At 43.4% G+C, this 26132-nt stretch overlaps 1 protein-coding gene across 2 annotated transcripts in view; it reads left to right on the top strand.

Moving 5' to 3' along the window:
• The window catches only part of USP34 (ubiquitin specific peptidase 34), a 282270-nt gene that overhangs the window by 14691 nt on the left and 241447 nt on the right, over positions 1 to 26132 (top strand). For both annotated transcript variants that reach the window (XM_069768887.1, XM_069768888.1), the window contains exons 2-3: positions 18214 to 18301; positions 19233 to 19665. In XM_069768887.1, the coding sequence (XP_069624988.1) occupies positions 18214 to 18301; positions 19233 to 19665 (521 nt within the window). The remainder of the gene's footprint in view (positions 1 to 18213; positions 18302 to 19232; positions 19666 to 26132) is intronic.

Genomic DNA, 26132 nt, shown 5'->3' on the forward strand with positions numbered 1-26132 from the left:
CTGTCCTTGCTGTGGCAGTCGCTGCGGTCTTTTTTTTTTTTTTTTCTTTATATACTGGAGGTAACCTGATATATTTTGCAAAGTGCTGCATCAGAAAAGACAAGTATTTTGGCAAAATTGTTTCCCAAATTCTTGGACAGACCTTGTATTTCGGGGCAAAAATGAGCTATAATCTGCTCCCCTCGTATTATTTTTCCCCAAAGCTGCTCCTTATTCAGAATGGTTGAGTAGTTTGTGGTTGTAGTGACCCAGGGATGTTCTGCAGCTGCACATTGTCATATAACAGTGGAAGATGTTTGTGAGCTATTTATGTTCCTAGGAGACTAGAAGAAAACTAATGTGAACCATGCAGTAATGAACAGTGCCCTGGTAAATGAGTCAGGAGAAGAGGCGAAGACTAGGAGGTGCATGAAGAGATTACTGTACGCGAGATGATTTAGTTAAGGAATGTTGACTTCTATAAAAAAAATAAGACTTGGTAAATGCCAACCTATTGAACCATATGTAAAAAAGTTACCATGCACAGAGACATTTAACACTGAAGATTCCTGGCTTGTGGATATGTGTTTTGGGGATTCCTGTGTTTGGTTAGGTTCTTTAAGGGTACCGTCACACAGTGCAATTTTCATCGCTACAACGGTACGATCCGTGACGCTCCAGCATCGTAACAATATCGCTCCAGCGTCGTAGACTGCTGTCACACTTTGCAATCTACGACGCTGGAGCGATAATTTCATGACATATGTGCGATGTAGAAGCCGTTGGTTACTATGCGCACATCGTATACGATATATGTTACACCATGCGATCATGCCGCCACAGCGGGACACTAGACGACGAAAGAAAGTTTCAAACGATCTGCTACGACGTACGATTCTCAGCGGGGTCCCTGATCGCAGGAGCGTGTCAGACACTGCGATATCGTAACTATATCGCTCGAACGTCACGAATCGTGCCGTCGTAGCGATCAAAATTGCACTGTGTGACGGTACCCTAAGGGGAACCTGTCTGTTGATTCATTCTGCCCAAACCGCAGGCAGCATGAATTAGAGCCCGGCTACACGATTGCAGTCAGGTATGCTTTTCTCTGAAAAAGTCAAGAAAATATAGTTCTAAGATCTGTCTGGGGAACCATAGGAATAGATGAGAATAGTCCGTTTCCTCCCGTAGACCGCTTTCCCTGTTTTGCTAGAGGTGATTGATCAGTCTCTCCCATAGAGACCTGTCAATCAATTGTAGCAACACTGGGAAAGCGGTGCAGGGGTGGTGCTGGACTAGTTTAGTCTCTGGCCAGATCTTCTAACTATATTTTTCTGAAACACTGGTATATTATAGAGAAGGTCATCTTTAAACAGGCATGCTTGGAGAGCGGAGAAGTTCTAATTACCATGTTTTTCGGACTATAGGATGTACCTAGGTGTTAGAGGAGGACATTAGGGAAAAAATTGAAGCAAAAAAAGTGGTCAATTCTGTACTTAATATCCCCTATCCTGGTATAGTACAGACCAAAAAGTTGGACACCTTCTCATTTAAAGACGTTTCTGTATTTTCATGACTATGAAAATTGTACATTCACACTGAAGGCATCAAAACTATGAATTATCAAATGTGGAATTATATACTTAACAAAAAAGTGTGAAACGACTGAAAATATGTCTTATATTCTAGGTTCTTCAAAGTAGCCACCTTTTGCTTTGACCAGGGCCGGCTCCAGGTTTTTGAGGGCCCCGGGCGAAAGAGTCTCAGTGGGCCCCCCCCCTTTAACACATACCCGATTTATGATGCACAGATATGGCAGAGAAATGTATAGTACAATGCCAGATTTCACTTCTTACATGAGTGACAGCTATTGTAAATTCTGCAGTGTATATATACAGGACAGGAGGAGTGGTACTGTGCAGTGTATATATACAGGAGGAAAGGTGCTGTGCAGTGTATACATACAGGAGGAAAGGTGCTGTGCAGTGTATATATACAGGGGGAAAGGTGCTGTGCAGTGTATATATACAGGAGAGGTGCTGTGCAGTGTCGTGAGCAGGGCGTTGTTGTATCAGAAAATCTTTTCTGTTTTGAGTTTTTCTATGAAACAAAGACTTTTCTACATAAACAACGTTGTTTGGTTTTGCGGCCCTAACAGATCTGTGCTACAAAGTAACATCGCTCGGGCATTAATGAGGGACCTGATGCTGAATCCTTTCCACAAACCCTAATGACCCAATTAGTGCCCCGCCATTAGAAGCTCATTAAACGCCTCCCTGTCCCAAGCAATCATGTACAGTATGGGGGGATCCTGCAGCCCACCCCCTGACTGCTCCATACCATACACTGCCCTCTGTCGCTCTCACTATTATCCTGTGCATTTCTCCTTCATCGTTACCCCATGTTACACTTGTCACCCCCCACTACAGAGTAGCAGGGCAGCCAATGTCACCCACTCCCGGACCCTAATGGCAGCAGGAAATGTCTGCTCCTCTATTGGGTTGGAACCTGATTTAATCAAGGAATAATGTGGATTTGTTGCCGGTGGCTGCAGGGGAAGGGTTAAGTGATGCCATGTCCTTGGTGGGAGCAGTGGCAGCTGCTGGGACCTGGACAGAGACAACCAATGTTGCTGTGCCTGCACAGTGTGACCTGGAGGAGAGAAGCTGAGACTCCGGAGCAGAAATCACCCACATGCCAGCACTGGGCAGAGTCCCTCCAGTCACCAGCCTGGGACCACGGGGCCCCAACATACAGCCCACATGGCAGCAGCTCCCCTTTCTCCTGGCATCTGGTTAACCCCATTTATGCGGGTCAGATTGTTATATTTAAGGTTTAGCAATAACCTTCATACAGATGGGAAGGGGTTAAGCTTCTTCCTACCCCACTGGTGCAGGTTTGGTGCAGCATGCATGTATTCTGGGGTTCTGGGAGAGCTGGGTGGCTGCAGGCTGCACCCCACCAGCTGCTCCTCCAGACATCACCCACATTTTTAGGCAGCAGAGACAGACAGCAGCAGACTGAGCCACAGGACCAACTGCAATTATTGCTGGATACCTTTGCACTCTGGTAGGACTAGCTCCTCAGAATCTGCCTGATAAGTTCAGCACTGCAGCACTGTCTGCAGCCACCCAGGGGGGAGAGCAGAGAATGTGCTCTCTCCGCCCACAGACAGTCACGCTGGCTGCCTTCTCTTAACCCCTATGTGTGCCTGCCTGGCTGCACTGACTGAGTGAGAAGATGCTTGTGTCAGAGCTGGCACATAGGGGTTAAGAGAAGGCAGCCAGCAGTGACTTTGTGGGCGGAGAGACCATGTTATCTCCTGCTCTGCTCTCCCAGATGCTAGTGGGCCCCCCTTTCTTCCCAAGGCCCCGGCATTTGCCCGCTGTGCCGGGTGCTGACGCCGGCCCTGGCTTTGACTGCTGTGCACACTCTTGGCATTCTCTTGATGAGTCTCAAGAGGTAGTCACCGGGAAAGGTTTTCACTTCACAGGTGTGCCCTGTCAGGTTTAATAAGTGGGTTTTCTTGCCTTATAAATGGGGTTGGGACCATTAGTAGTGATGAGCGAATATACTTGTTACTCGAGATTTCTCGAGCATGCTTGGGGGTCCTCCAAGTATTTTTTTTAGTGCTCGGAGATTGTTTTTCTTGCCGCAGCTGAATGATTTACATCTGTTAGCCAGCATAAGTACATGTGGGGATTCCCTAGCAGCCAGGCAACCCCCACATGTACTTATGCTGGCTAACAGATGTAAATCATTCAGCTGCGGCAAGAAAAACTAAATCTCCAAGCACTAAAAAATACTCAGAGGAACCCCAAGCATGCTCGCGAAATCTCGAGTAACGAGTATATTCACTCCTCACTAACCATCAGTTGTGTTGTGCAGAAGTCTGGTGGATACACGGCTGATAGTCCTACTGTATATAAATATAGAGATATTGGCCTGCACTCTGTATTAGGTCGGGGTGCTGGTGCGACAGACCATAAGGTCTAATGTCAATGTAATATTAAATCCACCGCACTCCCTACGTGGAATATCTTTGAGCAGAAATGTAACTTTTTTTGAAATTTGCTAATTTATTCAAGTTAAGAAATAATAAATCAATAACATCGGATCAAACCCAAGGCAATTGTTACAAATTGTGTATGCGACTCAGAAATTCTGAGTCGCATACACAATTTGTAACAATTGCCTTGTGTTTGATCCGATGTTATTGATTTATTATTTCTTTACTTGAATAAATTAGCAAATTTCAAAAAAAGTTACATTTCTGCTCAAAGATATTCCACATAGGGAGTGCGGTGGATTTAATATTACATAGTCCTACTGAATAGACTGTTGGCTGCTTTTTTTCTTGCCATAATACAAATTCTAAGTAAAGAAAAATGAGTGGCCATCATTGCTTTAAGAAATGAAGGTCAGTCAGTCCGAAAAATTGGGAAAACTTGTCCCCAAGTGCAGTGGCAAAAACCATCAAGCGCTACAAAGAAACTGGCTCATATGAGGACTGTCCGACTGCCCCAGGAAAGGAAGAAGAAGAGTCACCTCTGCTTCTGAGGATAAGTTTATCCGAGTCACCAGCCTCAGAAATCACAGGTTAACAGCAGCTCAGATTAGAGACCAGGTCAATGCCACACAGTGTTCTAGCAGCAGACACATCTCTACAACAACTGTTAAGAGGAGACTTTGTGCAGCAGGCCTTCATGGTAAAATAGCTGCTAGGAAACCACTGCTAAGGACAGGCAACAAGCAGAAGAGACTTGTTTGGGCTAAAGAACACAAGGAATGGACATTAGACCAGTGGAAATCTGTGCTTTGGTCTGATGAGTCCAAATTTGAGGTCTTTGGTTCCAACCGCCGTGTTTTTGTGCGACGCAGAAAAGGTGAACAGATAGACTCTACATGCCTGGTTCCCACCGTGAAGCATGGAGGAGGAGGTGTGATGGTGTGGGGGTGCTGTGCTGGTGACACTGTTGGGGATTTATTCAAAATTGAAGGCATACTGAACCAGCATGGCTACCACTGCATCTTGCAGTGGCATGCTATTCCATCCGGTTTGCGTTTAGTTGGACCATCATTTATTTTTCAACAGGACAATGACCCAAAACACACCTCCAGGCTGTGTAAGGGCTATTTGACCAAGAAGGAGAGTGATGGGGTGCTACGCCAGATGACCTGGCCTCCAGTCACCAGTTCATTCTTTCTTTCGCCGGAACCATCGCTGGCCGTTTTTTCGCCGGACAGAAAAAAATGTTCCTATGTACGTTTTCGACGGATCCAGCAATAAATGGATGAAATGTGAGGCCATCCAGCGCTAATACAAGTCTGAGAAAAAAACTGATCCAGCGGCAACTTTTGCCGGATCCGTTTTTTTCCAAGTTTGCCGGATAGTGCCTGACGGCAAAAAACTGATGTGTGAAAGTAGCATTAGAAGGTAATTTACACAAACTGACAGGCGGCCCTAAACAAACAACTGCTGGTCATCAACTTGTGTAGTTTTCAATCTGTACATCACTTTTGTGCCTTGGATGCTGGGATTCCCAGCATATTGTGTGGTTTTTTTTTTTTTTTTCCCTTATGCAACACACAGAATAGATCAGTATTCACATTCTTCTCGTCAATACGGTGGGCATCACAGGTACAGCTGGCAGGTAACGGTTTCATAATCATTGCAGCAGCTTCCACTGCATTATTTGCAAATTGCTTGAACTTTAGACATGCGATGATTGCTACATAGGGTAAGGCTAGGTTCACATTGCGTTAACAGCAGCCCGTTCAACACATGCGTTAAACGGGCTGCGTTAACGCAAGTGCCGACATGCCAGAGCAGATAGAGCTAGCAGATGCTCTATCTGCGCTAGCGGTGACGGACACGGAAATGCTGCAGCCCGCGTCCCAGGGTCCGTCGCTCAATGACGGCACATCGCTAGCGCATGCCCATTCTGGGCGTGCACTAGCAATGCGTCCGACATAGGGCTTAATGGCGGCGTTAAGGGACTGCGTTACACCGCGTTATGCCGCGGTGTAACGCAGTCCATCTAACGGACTGGGGAAATTTAGTGTGAACCCAGCCTAACTCCTGCTGCGCAGGGACACCCAGTTTCTATATTCTTATGTTTCTAGGGGGAATAAGAGGAGAACAGCATCATTCAGAGTTATAAGAAAAGATGCCCCAGAATTATTTCTTAGTGCAGACTTCTTCTTTAAACTTTCTTTTATTGGAAAGTTGTGATTACCCCCCTCCCCCATTTAGACGAAGTTCACATTGGGCGTTTTTGCTGTGTTTTTTTTTTATGCTAATCTTCAGCTGCATTTTTCAGTACCAGCTGTTTTTGAGATTTCAGAAATCTCATGCACACACATTTTTTTTTATCAGTATTTTATGCTTTTTTTTTTGGGGGGGGGGGGGGGGGGGGATGTAGAGCATGTGACTTGTATTAGCGTTTTTCACCCATTGAATTGAATGGAAAAAAAAAGCATGAAAAAAAACCCCATAACATCGCAAAAACTGCTTCAAATCCTGCAGGTTTTGCTGTAGAACCCCCCCAGCAAATATGCCCAGTCTGAACTTAGCTTTAAGGCTGTGTGCACACGTTGCTGATTTTTCGTGTTTTTTTTTGCTATAAAACCGCAAAAAAGCAGCATACATTATGCATCCCATTATTTAGAATGAATTCTGCAGTTCTGCACATGCAGTAAAAAACGCAGCATGTTCATTAATTTTGCGGATTTTTTGCGGATTTCCCACTATATAATGCATTGGGAAATGTCCGGAAAAATCCACAAAAAAAAAACGCACCAAAAACGCACAAAAAACGCATGCAGATTTCTTGCAGAAAATTTCAGGTTTTTCTCAGGAAATTTCTGCAAGAAATCCGTGTGCACATAGCCTTACATTAAGTCTATGTGCACACGTTGAGTATTTACTTGCCGAAATTTCTGCAAGGTTTCGGCATCTCTTAACAGCAATATCGCTGTGGCAAAAACTCGCATTTTGCCTTGGTTTTGGATGCGTTTTTGCATGCGTTTTTGCACAGCAATGAAGGCTTTTTTGAGTGAAATAAAGATATTAAAAAAAAAAAAAAAAGTTTTATGTAATTTCTATGTTCAACACCACCTTTTTTATTCTGATGCAGTAGCATCAAGGGTAATGGGATTAGGGCTTGGTGTCCACAGCTGTCATTAACACAAAGCCCTAGGTTTAGTAATGAAAAGGAGTCAGCCTGACATCCTCATTACTAAGCCTGTAAGTACACGCTCACTCTGTAACCAGCCTACTTAGGAGCGTTAACAGAATGAACCTACATAGGCTGTAACCAAACTGCAGCTGTTAATTTTTACAGAAAAGTATATAAAAAAACTAAAATATATTGTATTGGCTCCCTCATAATTTTCTTAACCCGCAGAGGCAAAGCTGAGGGCTGATGTTAATGTTCTGGGAAGGCGCCCATAGTCATAAAGCTATGTGCACACAGTTCATTTTTTTTAATGCATTTTCCCACATGGAAATGGGCCAAAAACGCTATGGAAACCTTGTGCAAGCTAATTCAATGACAGTCATGAAGTGTTGTGCACATGATCAGTAAATTTCCTTGGAGTATTTGCAGTACGTTTTTTTTTTCTGCAGCATGTCAATTTTTTGTGCATTTCTGCAGCGTTTCCCACACATTGATTTCAATTGAGTCAGTCAAAGCCATTTCAAAACCACAGGTGTAAAAATGTTTGCGGATTTGCTGAGTTTTTGTTTCTGTTTTTACAGGCTGCCCATGGTGTTTCCCATGCTGTCGTCTGTGTGATAGCATGGGAAAGACTGGCGTGGTGGTTTTGATCGGCGGTAACGCTACCGCCGGTAAGACCGACAGAGTCCTGAGGGGTCATTCTGTCAGATGTTAGCTTGACCCCCCAACTGTGACCCGCAGCGATGACCTGCGGTAAAAAGCTTACCGCAGGTCAGCAGACGTGGGCTGATGAGACTACTCTACCCCCCCCCATCAGACTTTCTGCTGTCATTGATGACAATGATATCATAAGACGTAGTCTCTCATCAGCCGGTGCCTGTGCTCACACTTAAAAAGCAAAAAAAAAAAAAAAAGCAAAACCATAATTGCATACATATTCTGATAAAAATAAAAAACACATTATACTCTCCTAACACCAAATCCTGACACCCTTGTCTCCTAGAAAAAATGTAAAATAAAATATACTCGCCTTAAGGGCTCCTTTTCATTTGCGAGAAATACTTCCGAGTGTCGCAGGTTAAAACCCTGCTCTGGCAACGGCACTCCAGAGCGGAGCGTGCAGCTCCATGTATTGCTGTGCACCAGAGCAGGGTTTTAACCTGCGAGACTCGGATTTCTCGCCAGTGAAAAGGAGCTCCTACGCCCATTCTTAGGATGCCCATGTCTCCTAGAAATAATCAAATATAATGAACCACCATATACTCACCTGTCTGCCATAATCCAGATTGTCCCGTGGTGATCTCAACAGTCACATCGGGATATGTGACTGCTCTACCCAGCCACCGGCGGTACATTGACAGGTGGTAATTGCTCCTGAAGTGTATCACTGAGCTGCCGTGCGGCTGAGAGCTGATGGTTTTTAGCCTGGGGGCGCAATATCCATGGCCCCTTCCCAGGCTATTACGTTCAGCCCACAGCTGTCTGCCTAGAATTTGCTGGTTAGATTTTATAGGGGGACCCTGTGTCAATTTTTTTTTTCTTGAGTCCCTCTGTAAACTAGCCGGTAAAGGCTAATCCGACAGCTGTGAGCTGATATTAATAGCCTGGGAACCTTTATGGCTACTGGCTCCTTCCTAGAATATTAACATCAGCCCTCAGCTGTCTGCTTTCCCTCTGCTGGTTATGAAAATTACGCGGGAGCCCATGCAATCTTTTTTTTCATTATTTTTTTTTTTCTTTTAAGACTTGCTGTTTGGTTACAACCTATGTATGTTCATTCTGTTAACACTCCTACATAGGCTGGTGACTGTGTGTTTGGGTCATTCCATATGAAGTGATCCAAATATGAATATTTTTGTACCTGACGTCTTTAGATTTTTTTTTTTTATTTTTTTTTTTTATGCAGTACAACTTTAGGTAATTACAAATTAAAAGTTTTGAATTTTTTTCTTCATTATTTAATTTTTTACAGACTTCTAAAGTTTTGAAAAAGCGCCAATTTTGACCTGGTATAGCTTTACATTTGTTCTCATATCTTGGGCTAGAATTAAAATAAAGAGGTGGGAGAGGCATCATCTTTCTCAGAACGGTACCGGCTTTCAATATGTTTCTTTATATTTTGTTTCGGAGAAATCAAATTTAAAATTTTTATGCACAATTGTGGAAAAACATGTTTTAAAATGGTAAAAAAATGCATTTTACTTGTGTTCTTGTTTATATTTGTACAGGGATTCAACTTTGGACCTATCAAATTTTTTTTTTTTTTAAAGCCTTGAATCATCTGATTTTGCTTGTGTGAGTTCCTTCCTTTTTTCTTTTCAAATTACAACATATTGAATTCAACGTTTATATGTAATAATAAACACAAAAAACAAATACTGAAGTGCCAGAATAAATACATCTTAATCATCATAACACAACTTGCTCAGCATTTTCAACCTGAATTCATTGAACAAACCAAAAGAAAAAGGTGATCACATCCTCATGTGATTTTCTAAATACAATTTGATCCTAATTATATGTTAAAAACAAGATTAAAAGAACCAATATTTTTACCACCTATTTATACATGTAACAATTATTTTCTGTTATATCACTAAACATGTCATTTATGAAGTGTTTAAGAATAGTACAGTAGTTACATCCTCGTTCTATAAAATATGAACTAATCAAACAATAGTATGGTTTTTACACTGGCCTTTTATCATGATTTTTTCCCTTCTAGTGGCTGAAATGTAATCTTGTCCATAAGCGCTTACTAGCAATGGCCATTTCCTTTTGTGTCAGAGTATGTACGACCTGTCATGGTGTTCGGCTCCACCTGAGTTAATATCTGATTTTTGTTAACTTTTAAAATGTCTGGTTTTCTTGGATACACAAGATGGCGCTGGGCCAGAAGGATTCAAACAAGTCGATTCTACTTCTTCATTTTCACAATCTTTGGAGAGTACAATAGCCAGCCACCAGCGCCAGTCATATTCACAGGTTACAACCAGTTATGTCATCCATTGCCAATCTTGTGTCGCCTTCTACCAGTTCATGGACTTCACCGTCTTTGCTGAATGAAAAAATCCTTGTTTTTATCCTTCACTACATGGGATGACAGTGCGGTATTGCTGAGTCCCTGTGGTGGGTTCTGCTTCCTGTAACCGATGTTTTAACAAACTCTCCTCCTCTTCGTAGTCCTGGTTTTTACAATACATGAACTGGATGTTAAGAATATTTTTCTCCCTCCATTTGAAAAGTTGCACGGGTGTTAAGATTTGGTGTGAATACGGCCTCTGGAGGCTGGAGCTGCCAGCCTGTCATCTGCTCTGCATTCACTGTCTACCCCTGCTCATTCTCAGCCCTAACAAAGCTTTCTCCTCTGTCCTCTCCTGCTTCTAAGCTGTAAAATAATAAAATAATACAGTAATATCTTAAAATCATGGATTATTTGGTAAATATAGACCCCACACTTTTAGACCACAGGCTGAACAGATCTGAATTCAAGATTTTTGAATTGACACTGTAATAGTTTTATTTTTTTAAATATGATCCCATCACGATCCCAACTTGTATTTTGGTACAGATGTGGCTAGGAGCCCAGCAGGCACGTGCAGTTTTTGAAATTTTTAAATTAAACTTTGTTTTTGCAAATGCGTTTTAAAATTTTGCTTTGCATGGGTAAAATATTAACAAAGATACTCTTGTGACATATCTGGTGAAAGCCTGTACAGTTCTGAGTAGAATGGTGTTTATTTTGTTTCTCTATCTTTTTTCTAGCCTGAGTTATGAAGAGAAATGTAAAGGCAGGCAACACTGAAACTCGCACTTTTTCTGAACTTTGAAAATCAATTTAAAAAAACAAATTTAGAATTTTTTTTTTCACATTTTGCATTCTGACACACTAAGGCTAGTTTTACACTTGCGTTTTTAACCCCTTTACCCCCAAGGGTGGTTTGCACGTTAATGACCAGGCCAATTTTTACAATTCTGACCACTGTCCCTTTATGAGGTTATAACTCCGAAACGCTTCAACGGATCCTGGTGATTCTGACATTGTTTTCTCGTGACATATTGTACTTCATGATAGTGGTAAAATTTCTTTGATAGTACCTGCGTTTATTTGTGAAAAAAACGGAAATTTGGCGAAAATTTTGAAAATTTCGCAATTTTCAAACTTTGAATTTTTATGCAATTAAATCACAGAGATATGTCACACAAAATACTTAATAAGTAACATTTCCCACATGTCTCCTTTAAATCAGCATAATTTTGGAACCAATTTTTTTTTTGTTAGGGAGTTATAAGGGTTAAAAGTTGACCAGCAATTTCTCATTTTTACAACACCATTTTGTTTTAGGGACCACATCTCATTGGAAGTCATATTGAGGGGTCTATATGATAGAAAATACCCAAGTGTGACACCATTCTAAAAACTGCACCCCTCAAGGTGCTCAAAACCACATTCAAGAAGTTTATTAACCCTTCAGGTGTTTAATAGGAATTTTTTGAATGTTTAAATAAAAATGAACATTTAACTTTTTTACACAAAAAATTTACTTCAGCTCCAATTTGTTTTATTTTACCAAGGGTAACAGGAGAAAATGGACTCCAAAAGTTGTTGTCCAATTTATCCTGAGTACGCTGATACCCCATATGTGGCAGTAAACCACTGTTTGGGCGCATGGGAGAGCTCGGAAGGGAAGGAGCGCCGTTTGACTTTTCAATGCAAAATTGACAGGAATTGAGATGGGACGCCATGTTGCGTTTGGAGAGCCACTGATGTGCCTAAACATTGAAACCCCCCACAATTGACAACATTTTGGAAAGTAGACCCCCTAAGGAACTTATCTGGATGTGTGGTGAGCACTTTGACCCACCAAGGGCTTCACAGAAGTTTATAATGCAGAGCCATAAAAATAAAACAAAATTTTTTTTCCCACAAAAATTATTTTTTAGCCCCCAGTTTTGTATTTTCCCTAGGGTAACAGGAGAAATTGGACCCCAAAAGTTGTTGTCCAATTTGTCCTGAGTACGCTGATACCCCATATGTGGGGGGGGGGGGGGGAAACCACCATTTGGGCGCATGGAGGGCTCGGAAGGGAAGGAGCATCATTTGGAATGCAGACTTAGATGGATTGGTCTGCAGGCGTCACATTGCGTTTGCAGAGCCCCTAATGTACCTAACAGTAGAAACCCCCCACAAGTGACCCCATATTGGAAACTAGACCCCTCAATGAACTTATCTAGATGTGTTGTGAGAACTTTGAACCCCCAAGTGTTTCACTACAGTTTATAACGCAGAGCCGTGAAAATAAAAAATCTTTTTGTTTTCCCACAAAAATTATTTTTTAGCCCCCAGTTTTGTATTTTCCCAAGGGTAACAGGAGAAATTGGTCCACAAAAGTTGTTGTCCAATTTGTCCTGAGTACGCTGATACCCCATATGTGAGGGTAAACCCCTGTTTGGGCACACAGGAGAGCTCGGAAGGGAAGGAGCACTGTTTTACTTTTTCAACGCAGAATTGGCTGGAATTGAGATCGGACGCCATGTCGTGTTTGGAGAGCCCCTCCTGTGCCGAAACAGTGGAAACCCCCCAATTATAACTGAAACCCTAATCTAAACACACCCCTAACCTTAATTCCAACGGTAACCCTAACCACACCTTTAACCCTGACACACCCCTAACCCTAATCCCAACCCTATTCCCAACTGTAAATGTAATCTAAACCCTAACCCTAACTTTAGCCCCAACCATAACTGTAGCCCCAACCCTAGCCCTAGCCCTAACCCTAACCCTAGCCCTAGCCCTAACCCTAATCCTAGCCCTAATCCTAGCCCTAACCCTAGCCCTAACCCTAGCCCTAACCCTAGCCCTAACCCTAACCCTAGCCCTAACCCTAGCCCTAACCCTAGCCCTAACCCTAGCCCTAATGGGAAAATGGAAATAAATACATTTTTTTTTTTATTTTTCCCTAACTAAGGGGGGTGATGAAGGGGGGTTTGATTTACTTTTATAGCGAGTTTTTTAGCGGATTTTTATGATTGGCAGCCGTCACACACTGAAAGACGCTTTTTATTGCAAAAAATATTTTTTGCAATACCACATTTTGAGAGCTATAATTTTTCCATATTTTGGTCCACAGAGTCATGTGAGGTCTTGTTTTTTGCGGGACGACTTGACGTTTTTATTGGTAACATTTTCGGGCACGTGACATTTTTTGATCGCTTTTTATTCCGATTTTTGTGAGGAAGAATGACCAAAAACCAGCTATTCATGAATTTCTATTGGGGGAGGCGTTTATACCGTTCCGCGTTTGGTAAAATTGATAAATCAGTTTTATTCTTCGGGTCAGTACGATTACAGCGACACCTCATTTATATCATTTTTTTATGGTTTGGCGCTTTTATACGATAAAAACTATTTTACAGAAAAAATAATTATTTTTGCATCGCTTTATTCTCAGGACTATAACTTTTTTATTTTTTTGCTGATGCTGTATGGCGGCTCGTTTTTTGCGGGACAATATGACGTTTTCAGCGGTACCATGGTTATTTATATCTGTCCTTTTGATCGCGTGTTATTCCACTTTTTGTTCGGCGGTATGATAATAAAGCGTTGTTTTTTGCCTCGTTTTTTTTTCCTTACGGTGTTTACTGAAGGGGTTAACTAGTGGGACAGTTTTATAGGTCGGGTCGTTACGGACGTGGCGATACTAAATATGTGTACTTTTATTGGGTTTTTTTTTTTTATTTAGATGAAGAAATGTATTTATGGGAATAATATATATATTTTTTTTCATTATTTTGGAATATTTTTGTTTATATTTTTTTACACATTTGGAAATTTTTTTTTTTACTTTTTTACTTGGTCCCAGGGGGGGACATCACAGATCAGTGATCTGACAGTTTGCACAGCACTCTGTCAGATCACTTATCTGTCTCAGAGTGCTGCAGCCTTCACAGTGCCTGCTCTGAGCAGGCTCTGTGAAGCCACCTCCCTCCCTGCAGGACCCGGATCCGCGGCCATCTTGGATCCGGGGCTCGAGCAGGCAGGGAGGGAGGTAAGACCCCCGCAGCAACGCGATCACATCGCGTTGCTGCGGGGGGCTCAGGGAAGCCCGCAGGGAGCCTCCTCCCTGCGCGGTGCTTCCCTGCACCGCCAGCACATCGCGATCATGTTTGATCGCGGTGTGCCAGGGGTTAATGTGCCGGGGGCGGTCCGTGACCGCTCCTGGCACATAGTGCTGGATGTCAGCTGCGATAAGCAGCTGACACCCGGCCGCGATCGGCGGCGCTCCCCCCGTGAGCGCTACCGATCGCTATGACGTACTTTCCCGTCCAGGGTCAGATAAGCCCAGGGCACCTCGACGGGATAGTACGTCTAAGGTCACAGAGGGGTTAAAGATATGTACGCGTAACGCATACAGATCGATGCAGATCGTACGCTACGCACAGATGCAAATGTAAATTCAGCCTTAGACATAGGTGGTCGATTTCAGGTTAGGACAGACACGTCTGGTCCGTGCATCGGACCCCAAAAAACTGTTGTGTGAATCGAACCTTATCCTTATCCTTTGCTCTATGCTGAGCATTCATCAGGGTTCCCGTCTAAGGCCGGGTTCACATTAGCGTTTCTGTGCGCAGCGTATGATCCGCATACTTCCTCATGCGTACATATCTTTAACCTTGTGTACTCAGGGACATGCTTTTGCATGCGGATGCTTACACATGCGTCGTTTTGCGGTGTGTGGCGGTTTCCGGCAAATGCAACTGGTTGCATTTTTTGAGGCATCAAATATTACGCAATCGTCCAAATGCGGATGATTGTGTCAAAAACCGCATTATTGTCTATGGCAACGTATTGGTACACAATGACATGTGCGAATGCGTTCGATACGCATGTGTACTTTAGACTGCACATGTCCAAAAAATGTCACCGCCTCCACAATGTGCATAAAGGCAAACGCATGGCAAAACGCATTTAAACGCATGCACACACAACGTTTTTGTTTGCGTAAGATGATGCGGAGGCGTAAGCATGCTTTTGCATGCGTTTTGGCACGCGTTTGCGCATGCAGATGATACGCTGCGCACAAACGCTAATGTGAACTTAGCCTAATTCTTTAAGAAAAACAACATTCAGGCCAAACCCCTGACAGAACCATTCACTGTAGCGAGTCAGATGGAGTCACTTTGGACTGTGTGGCCTCTGTCCTGGCGGTGTCTCTTCTTTTTAGACATGCACAAAAGCGTGTAATTTCCAAAATGTGGCCGCTTGGGGGTTTTCTGCTGCTGTTGAACCCTGTGGGTTCTGCAAATAACTGCCATTAACTATTACTGCAGAATATGGCCTCCAAAAGTCAAATAGTGCAGGCTCTCTTCTGTGTCCTGCTGTGTGCCCAAACAGTGGTATATAATATATATATTTATTATTTACTAGATGGTGGCCCGATTCTAACGCATTGGGTATTCTAGAATATGTATCTATGTATATAGCAGCCACATAGTATATAGCATAGGCCATGTAGTATATAGGAGCCATGTAGTTTTTTTGCAGACAAATACTACGTGGCCTGTGCTATATACTATGTGGCTGCTATATACATACATATTGTAGAATACCCGATGCGTTAATACAGGCCACGCAATATATAACAGTGGCCACGCAGTATATAACACAGGCGACGCAGTATAGAACACTGGCCACGTAATTTATAGCACAGCCTACGCAGTATATAGCAGCCACGTAGTATATAACACTGCCCACGCAGTATATAGCAGCCATGTAGTATATAACACTGCCTACGCAGTATACAGCAGCCACGTAGTATATATCACAGCCCACGCAGTATATAGCAGCCACGCGGTATCTAACACAGCCCACGTAGTATACAGCAGTGTGGGCACCACCAAATTACCCATATGACTTGGCGGTCTTGCGAGACCGCTAAGTCTTCCGGGTAATTTCGCAATGCATCGCCGGGAACGGAAGATGGCGGCCGGCGCGAGCGGCTTGCCGGACTACGGAGGGTGAGAATAGCAGGTTTTTTTTTAATTATTTTTAACATTACATTTTTTTTTTTTACTATTGATGCCGCATAGGCAGCATCAATAGTAGAAAGCTGTGGGCACACAAGGTTAATAGCAGCGGTTACAGAGTGCGTTGCCCACGGCATAGCGCGGTCCGTTACCGCCGGCATTAACCCTGTGTGAGCGGTGACTGGAGGGGAGTATGCGGGCGCTGGGCACTGACTGCGGGGTGTAAGGAGCTGCCATTTTCTTCCGGACTGTGCCCGTCGCTGATTGGTCGTGGCTGTTTTGCCGCGACCAATCATCGACTTGGATTTCCATGACAGACAGAGGCTGCGACCGATGAATATCCGCGACAGAAAGAAGGACAGACAGAAAGACGGAAGTGACTCTTAGACAATTATATAGTAGACTAGATGGTGGCCCGATTCTAACGCATCGGGTATTCTAGAATATGCATGTCCGCGTAGTATATTGCCCTGCGCCGCGTAGTATATTGCCCAGTCACGTAGTATAGAGACTTAAAATAAAAAATAAACATATACTCGCCTTTCGAAGGGCTGTTGAAGTCCTGCTATACTCACCATCCGCCGCCTTTCCCGCTCCTCGGGACGCTCCGGTGACCGTTACATTGCAAGCGGCAGCTTCTGGTCCCAGGGCTGGTATGAGCGCAGGACCTGTGATGACGTCGCGGTCACATGTCCGTGACGTCATGGCAGGTCCTTGTCGCATACAATCCTTGCCACCGGAACCTGCCGCTTGCATGGAGCGGTCACCGGAACGTCCAGAGGAGCGGGAAAGGCAGCGGATGGTGGGTCTAGCAGGTTTTTTGTTTTTTATTATTTTTAACACGACATATTTTTACTATTGATGCTGCATAGGCAGCATCAATAGTAAATAGTTGGGGACACACAGGGTTAAGCGGTAATGGAGTGCGTTACACCACGGCCCGTTACCGCTGGCATTAACCCTGTGTGAGCTGTGACTGGAGGGGATTCTGGAGCGGGCGCTGGGCACTGACTGCAGGGGAGTAGGTGAGGGACTAATCGGACTGTGCCCATCGCTGATTGGTTGCGGCAGCCATGACAGGCAGCTGACGAGACCAATCGGCGACGCGGGATTTCCGGGACAGAAAGACTGAAGTACCCCTTAGACAATTAGATAGATAGATAGATAGATTTTTTTGAGACAATAGCAACGTTTTTTTGTGTGGAAATAATGTAATTTTTCATTGCACTTAATGTTAACCCTTCAGGTTCTGTCCTTGAATTAGAATTTAAAACCACATTTGGAAAGTTTTTGAGGGGTGTGCAAGAGAAAGAAGTGTGGGACATTCTGACATGTAGACTCTTCAAAAGTGAAATGGCCCCTAAAAAACAAAACACAATTTGTAAATTTGATTGAGAAAGTGAACATTTGATACTAAACTTTTAAGTTTTCTAACATACTAGCAAAATATGATGTTTGAAACTGATGCTGGCGTATAGAAGACGTGCGGTAAATGTTAGTATTAGATATTTTGTGGTATCTGGTTTAAGAGCAGAAATAATTTTCCCCCAAAAATAATTTCTCTAAATTTGTCAAACTTAAAATAGTGTGTTTTGCTTTTAGTTTTCAAAATATCGACCTAAATTTACTAATATAAAGTGTACAATGTGTCATGAGAAAAAGTCTCTTAATCACTTTGATATTTTGAAGCGTCCCAGAGCTATTTCTGCACAATGTGAGACAGGTCAGTTGTGATAAATGGGGCTCATGCAGGAACGTCAGAACCCTCTGACGGACTTATTCCAGGCAGACCGCAGTCTTGTGCTCTCAACTTTCTCCCAAGTGCTCAAAACCCATACTAAAAGGCTGATTGTGTTCCTATGTATGCATCTGGTATAGGGACAGATGTGAATGGTGATGGTCTGCACGGTGCTGTGGTTTGGCGCGTTATGAACCAGTGTAAAATATCTCCGCAATTGGTTCGCACTTCAGCCTCGTACTGGCTTTTATACCTCGTCATAATAACTATTTTTTTTTTTAATTGTAGTATCTGACTCTGATGGCAGTGATGAGTTGCACCTCAGAAAAGAACATGCTCTCAAGATATTTGCTTACATTAATTCCTGGACACAGAGGTAAGCGGTGTGTAATTCTGAAGCGGAACTGATTATAAAGAATGCAAATCCTTCTCGTTCTTTATAGAGGTCTTTGCATTTTATATACGTTATTAATTGTAATGTGGTGTTTGTGTATATATGACCTTTATCTCCATTTAACTCTAAAGGTTTTTATTTTTTAGAAATGTATGATCAGTATAGAATTGTGAGACGATTACTGTGGTCAGCAGGGAGCTTCCCTGTGTACAGTTGTGGTTTTTGTACAGTGTTCTCCAAAATGTTTTTTTTTTTTTTTTTGCATTGATATAAAGTTTTTTTTTTTTGCTTGTATGAACTATACACTACATTTCAAGCGCTGTCTGCCTATAAACAGTGTGCGGAGCGGGACAAGAGCTTCTGGGTCTTGCAGATCTGCTTCTTTTACAGAGGTGGCGTCCTTCTCCGTAAACAGTTTACAGCTTTACCACTGGGCGTTCATGGAGAAGTTAACTGCTGATCAGAGGGACCGCCAGGTGTCGGGCCCCTTCCCACTGATCTAATCCCAGAAGTGGAAAATGCCTGTATAGGAAACCTGTCAGCATGGCAGTAGTTGTATGGCCCTAATAAAAATGCTACCTGTTTTGTCGCGATTCGGTGTCAGATATGAGAAACCTGCCTTATAAGACAAATGCAAATCAGGGTGGAAGTGCACTGGGGGTCCTTGCCCTCGGACGGATTCTTCCAAGTGTATTGACACGCACCTAGTGCACTTCCAGCCTGATCTGCATATGACTTCTACACTAGCTTTCTCATGAGTGTCTATCCTTTTTACGCCGGTATGTCCCCAGTAAAATCGTCCTGACCAGTTCCCTTTATGTGTGAGTAGTGTATGATCAGAACATGTGAAGGTCACGGTGTAGCCTTAATTGGATGCACACTGGTTTATTTATTTTTTCACTTCTGTTTTCAGACAGTGTCTGTGCTGCTTTAAGGAGTATAAACATTTGGAGATCTTCAACCAAGTGGTATGTGCCCTTATTAACTTGGTGATTAGCCAAGTCCAAGCCCTGCGGGACCAGCTTTTGAAAATTTGCACTACTAGCCCTGATACAAACTGGCAGGATGAGACTAACCCATCCGAGGAGCTGCTGAATGTGGAGAAGGGGCCTCCGGAGGAGGAGAGGGAAGAGGGGCCATCGCCACCATGTAAAGCCCCTGAGAAGCCGATGGAAACTGCAAGGACTATTAACCTGACAGAAGAGGACCCACTGAAAAGCACTGACCCGTTTACTTTATGGAGCACTGATGAAAAAGAAAAACTGTTATTGTGTGTGGCAAAAATCTTTCAGATCCAATTTCCCCTCTATACAGCATACAAGCATAACACCCATCCCACAATAGAGGTAGGTGTCATGGTCGCTGCCGGGGTTCATCTCTTGCTAGTAGATGGTTGTAATGCTGCAAAGAATTGTTTTCATTTACTGAAACTTGGTAATATGCAATCTCCAAATGTTTAGGCTGTAGCTGGCATTTTAGGGACCATGTGAATATATCGCCCCATGGCCAGTCCCTATGTAAGAGACACTGTACATGGTGTGGCTGTAATATGGACATGCTCAAAAAGTTTGTTTGTTGACCTCAGGAAGGACCTTTTTAGTGTTTTTTTTTTTATGGTGGCAGTTTTGATCATATATATGGATGTAGACATGTCACCAAAAGTGCATGTAATAGAAAAAAAATATTTTTAAATGCATGGATCTAACATTTATTTTATAATTAACAAAAGGAAATGTAGCATAGGCCGAATTTAGCTAGCAGTGCTCTTCTGCGCTGTCCTTGCAGGCTGTGCCCTCACCGAACAGTTTACAAATAACTACTAGAGATGAGAGCATCTGTTCACAGGACCTCGGTCCAGTGACTACATCAGTACTCTGACCGGTGAACGAAAGCCTTGCAAGCCTCCTCCTACAATACTGGCTCTTTTGTTTGGTTGGCCTGGTGCTATATCATTGTTGCGCCATAGCGGTTAATAGAGAAGACGGCTATGTCGGCAGGTAGGAGGCCGTTCGCAGGGCTCCTGCCTGGTGGCCTAGTGAGGGTGATGTGGCAGTACCCTGCTGCCACCTTTAATACAGCTGACGGAGCTGTGCTGCTAGCTCCGCAACTGGTAACATCTGAAGCATCAAAAACATTACATGTGAATAATGTGTTGATATGAATTACGAAGCTGATGATCCAACTACAAAATGGCCAGTAGCTACTGGGATAGGGGGTGTACAAAGAGCTTCTTGCACTGGCTAAATGTGAACATTTTCTATTGTACACACACAGTCCGGCATAATGCCATGTAGCCTGGAAATGTTATAATAACAGTTAAAGGGAACCTGTCATTAAAGGCAGCGTGAAACTGCCGTCAGCTGCGCGATTGCAGGCAGGTGTGCTTACTCTTAAAATACTGCATTTCAGAGGGAACATACTTAGAAAAGCTGGTGCGGCCTCTGTGTTTCAGCTGACTAGTCCGAGGTATGTCTCCGGCTGGTTGTATTTCTACTATAGTATTTTGATTTGACTACAGGACTATTGGATGGTGTCCTCGAGGCTGACACCTACCGTACATCTTTGTCTACTTCCAGTGCTGCTGTCCTGGCCTATGCATAAAATATATGCACACGTGGTGAGCATGCGGGCATCCCATGGCTTTTGCTGCCGGTAGAGTTGTGATACTCCCATACACAGAACAACCTAGAAGTTGTGATAGCTGCTATCTGTCGCATAAGTTTTGGGGAAATGTGGCTCTCACAATTGCTGACTTCAGTTACCGCTCAATTGTGTTTTTTATGCACCAGTATGGTAGAAGAGGATGCCTCATAATAAAAGCAGGAAAATATGATAAGGATTCTGGACAGCTGGGTGACATCCCATAAGGAGCTTGAAGCCCTTACTGTGAATGGTCCCTTTCTTTGAAGTAAGCTCAGAATCTGAGGCTGCTTTTACCAGCTGATGATGGCTGTGTGATTGAGCCATCATCTGCCTTTAACCATCACTGGTGGAGCCGAGCTCTGCCTGATGCTATTAACTTGTGAAATGTCGTGTCTGAAAGTGGCATTTACAGTGCATTGGTCTAAGTGCCCATCAACCCCAAGAATGCAATTGCAGGGTGCCGTTTTTTTTGCCAGGTCGGCCAGTGGTCTGCTGAAGCCCCTATTGTCTGTCATGACTGTGCTCTCATGAAGCCCAGTGGTATTTTGATTACTATGTACTGCAATAGTACAGTATAAGCGATCACAGGTTCAGGAAAAAAAAAAAAAAAGAAAATATTTAAAAGTTAAAATTATTTTTTTCACCATTAAAATAAATTAAAGAAATTAAAAAAGAAACATTTTTTTCTCACCATATCCATAGAAATCTGATATATCCAAATATAAAAATTAGTGATGAGCGAATAGACTCGTTATTCGAAATTTCTCGAGCACGCTCGGGGGTCCTCCAAGTATTTTTTAGTGCTCGGAGATTGTTTTTCTTGCCGCAGCTGAATGATTTACATCTGTTAGCCAGCATACGTACATGTGGGGATTCCCTAGTAACCAGGCAACCCCCACATGTACTTATGGTGGCTAACAGATGTAAATCATTCAGCTGCAGCAAGAAAAACTAAATCTCCGAGCACTAAAAAATACTCGGAGGACACCCGAGCATACTCGAGAAATCTTGAGTAACGATTATATTCGCTCATCACTAATAAAAATGATAAACCTGATCCTTAGCTGGGGTAACAGGAAAAGATCAAAGCAACAGAATTGTGTTTTTTCATTCACCTTAACTTAGAAAAAAAATGCAATAGTAATCAATCCAAATGTCTAATGTAAAAAAATAAAAAACAAGCCTTTACATAATGACATTAATTGAAAAATGAAAATATTACTGGTCGCTGAACATGGTGACGTGAGTAAATTTTTATTACATTTCTGAATATTTTTTCCCCACTTAAAATAAAATATGTACCTTTGGTATTGCCATCACTTATTAAAAAAAAAAAAAAAAAATAGTAGACATTTTTTTTTCTTTGCAAATTTGCACCGCACTTGAATTTTTTAAATATTCCTAATGAGTGGTGTCTTATGCGGATGGAAAAATATAAAAGTTATGTGCCTTAAAAGGAGAGGAGAGAGAAAAAACAAAAACGTAAAATCGCCCGGCTGGGAATGGGTTACGTAGGTGATTGTGAGAGGAGAGGAAAACTTCCCACAAGGCCAGAGATTGTGTAGCTGCTGCTTCTTCTGGCAGGATAGGCTAAATGTCAAAATAGTTGTAGTAAGGAGGCATTTACTGTGAATAGCACGTGCTCTAGAGTAAGCGGTTACATAACCTGACTGCTTAGGAATGCTATGGACAGGTGAAATGTCTCTAGGTAGGTCTAGATGATAGTTTTTAAGAATTACCGTATACACTCGAGTACAAGCCGACCCGAGTATAAGCCGACCCCCTAATTTTGCCACAAAAAAACTGGGAAAACTTATTGACTCGAGTATAAGCCTAGGGTGGGAAATGCAGCAGCTACCGGTGAATTTCAAAAATAAAAATAGATGCTCCATACCGTTCATTATTGCCCCATAGATGCTCCATATAAAGCTGTGCCACATATAATGCTCTGCACCGTTCATTATGGTCCCATAGATGCTTCATAGAAAGCTGTGCCATATATAATGCTGTGCACCGTTCATTATGGCCTCATAGATGCTCCATAGAAAGCTGTGCCATATATAATGCTCTGCACCGTTCATTATTATTATTATTATTATTATTATTATTTATTGTTATAGCGCCATTTGTTCCATGGCGCTTTACATGTGAGGAGGGGTATACATAATGAAAACAAGTACAATAATCTTAAACAATACAAGTCATAACTGGTACAGGAGGAATGAGGACCCTGCCCGCGAAGGCTCACAATCATTATGGCCCCATAGATGCTTCATAGAAAGCTGTGCCATATATAATGCTGTGCACCGTTCATTATGGCCTCATAGATGCTCCATAGAAAGCTGTGCCATATATAATGCTCTGTACCGTTCATTATGGCCCCATAGATGCTCCATAGAAAGCTGTGCCCCATATATAATGCTCTGCACCGTTTATTATGGCCTCATAGATGCTCCATAGAAAGCTGTGCCATATATAATGCTCTGCACCGTTCATTATGGCCTCATGGATGCTCCATAGAAAGCTGTGCCCCATATAGAATGCTCTGCACCGTTCATTATTGCCCCATAGATGCTCCTTATAAAGCTGTCCAATATATAATGCTGCTGCAATTAAAAAAAAAAAAAATCACATACTCGCCTCTCTTTGCTCAGGACGCCGGCGCTTTCAATATTTACCTGCTCTTCGTGCGGCTCCGTCTCCAGCACTGACTACGTCACCGCGCCCTCTGAACTGAGCGTCACAGCCAGAGGACGCTGGAGACGGAGCCGCATCGGAGTGAGAAGCAGGTAAATATCGCGCAGCGCTGTGCTCCCCGTATACTTACCTGCTCCTGGTGCAGTCCCTGGCTTCCCCGGCGCTGCATCTTTCTGTATTGAGTGGTGACAGTTACCGCTCATTTACAGCAATGAATATGCGGCTCCACCCCTATGGGAGGTACCATGTGACCACTCAGTACAGGAAGAATCTGCAGCGCCGGGGAAGCCAGGGACTGCAGAGACTGCGCCGGGAGTAGGTAAGTATAATTACACAGTCCCCGCTCCCCCTCCCCAGCTGACCTCCCGGTATATGACTCGAGTATAAGCCGAGAGGGGGACTTTCAGCCCCAAAGAATGGGCTGAAAATCTCGGCTTATACTCGAGTATATACGGTACTATCACACTATATCACTAAACTGCTTTACGGCAGAGGTTAGTAACCTGTTACCCCAGCCGTTATGAAAATTCAACTCCTAGATAACGTTCAGGGTAAGCTGGGATTTATAGTTGTACAACAGCTTGTATGCGGCAGGAAAAATGCTGTTTAAAATACATACATTTTTCATTCATTTGGGTAAAAAATGCTGCAAAAACATTGAAAGAATTGGCTTGCTGCAGATTTGTAAAATGCTTTGTCTGTTCCCACGGTGAGTTTTTTAAGTGTTTTTTTTTTTTTTTACGCTTGAAAAACACAATTAATCTTTGACTTAATGGGTACAGAAAATCTGCAACATCAAAAACTCACCAAAACCTTATTGTGGGAACATAGCTGAAAGTTCAAATCTGTGTAGTTTAAAGGGCCACTGTCACCCCCTCCAGCCGTTATAAACTAAAAGAGCCACCTTGTGCAGCAGTAATGCTGCATTCTAACAAGGTGGCTCTTTTAGTTTTAGGCAATGTTCACACCATCCTTTTTTTCATGCGGAATCGCCGTGATTTTCCCGCTGCGAGTCCGCAGCTGTTTTCCATGCAGGGTACATTACAATGTACCCTATGGAAAACAGGAACTGCTGTGCCCACATTGCGGAAAATCGCGAAAAAAGCCGCACTGAATAGCCGCGGTAAAAAAGAAGTACCATGTCACTTCTTTTTGCGGAACTGCAGCGGTTCTGCACCCATAGATCTCCATTGTGAGGTCAAACCTGCAGTAAAACCCGCAGATGAAAAAAATATCTGCGGGTTTTCTGCGGTTTGTGGTGCAGAACCGCTGCAGTGTGGCTGCCCCCCGTGCCCCAATCCCACCCCCCCATGCTCCGACGCCCTCATCTCCCCCCTTATACTTACCCGGCCCCCCGGTGTCCGTCTGGCCGTCTTCTCCCTGGGCGCCGCCATCTTGCAAAATGGCGGGCGCATGCGCAGTGCGCCCGCCGAATCTGCCGGCCGGCAGATTCGTTACAAAGTGCATTTTGATCACTGAGAGAGGTTATATCTCAGTGATCAAAATAAAAAAATAGTAAATGACCCCCCCCCCCTTTGTCACCCCCATAGGTAGGTTAAGAATTTTTTTTTTTTCCCCACTAAGGTTAGAATAGGGGTAGGGGTAGGGTATTTTCAGCCATTTTAACCCTAAAAAACTTCCTAGAAAACACACAGACTCTGCATAGAAAACTGCATCAAAAAACGCATCAAAAAACGCACCAAAAAAGCACCAAAAAAAAGACCTGCGTTTTCTGCCAAGAGCTGCGGTTTTTGTCCTGAAAAAAAAGGAGGGAAATCAGGAACGTGTGAACATAGCCTTAGGTTCAAGTATACCCCAAATAAAGCATTTTTATACTTAGCCACAATTCCTGTCTCTAGCCAGGGAGGCGGGTCCTCACTCCCCAGCTCTAACCGCTCCTCTGCCGTCACTCACATCTTCCTTCGCAAAACCGGCGCCTGCGCAGTGTACTGCTGTGCTGCGCAGACGCAGTAAGCTCTGGCCTTCTGACGTCCCAGCCAGGCTTGCAGACTGCGCCTGCGCGGGCATTGCGGCCAGCCACCTTTGGAATCCCCGCCCCGCACTGTGTTATGCATAGTCTCGTTGTGTTTGACACGCAGCAGCGATCAGGTTCCTGCTGTGACATCGCTGGTCGTAGCTAGAAGTCCGGAACTTTATTTGGTTGTCAGGTCAGCGTGATTCGTCATGTTTGACAGCAATGGTTTTTCATGGAGCGAACAACCAGCGAGAACAATAAGTGAGTCGCCGTTACGTCACTGGATCGCTCCTGCATCGCTCAGCTGTTGCCGGTGTTTGACGTCTCCTAGCGACCTAAACAGCGACGCTGCAGCGATCGGCTCGCTGTCTATATCGCTGCAGCGTCGCTCAATGTGACGGTACCTTTATGTGACATGGCACCTGTAAACCTTTTCAGCAAAATATTCCTAAATATGGTGCTCCTTCCCTACTGAGCTTTGCTGTGTTCTTCAAAAGT

The sequence above is a fragment of the Ranitomeya imitator genome, chromosome 5 (assembly GCF_032444005.1).
Source record: "Ranitomeya imitator isolate aRanImi1 chromosome 5, aRanImi1.pri, whole genome shotgun sequence".
NCBI lineage: Eukaryota > Metazoa > Chordata > Amphibia > Anura > Dendrobatidae > Ranitomeya > Ranitomeya imitator.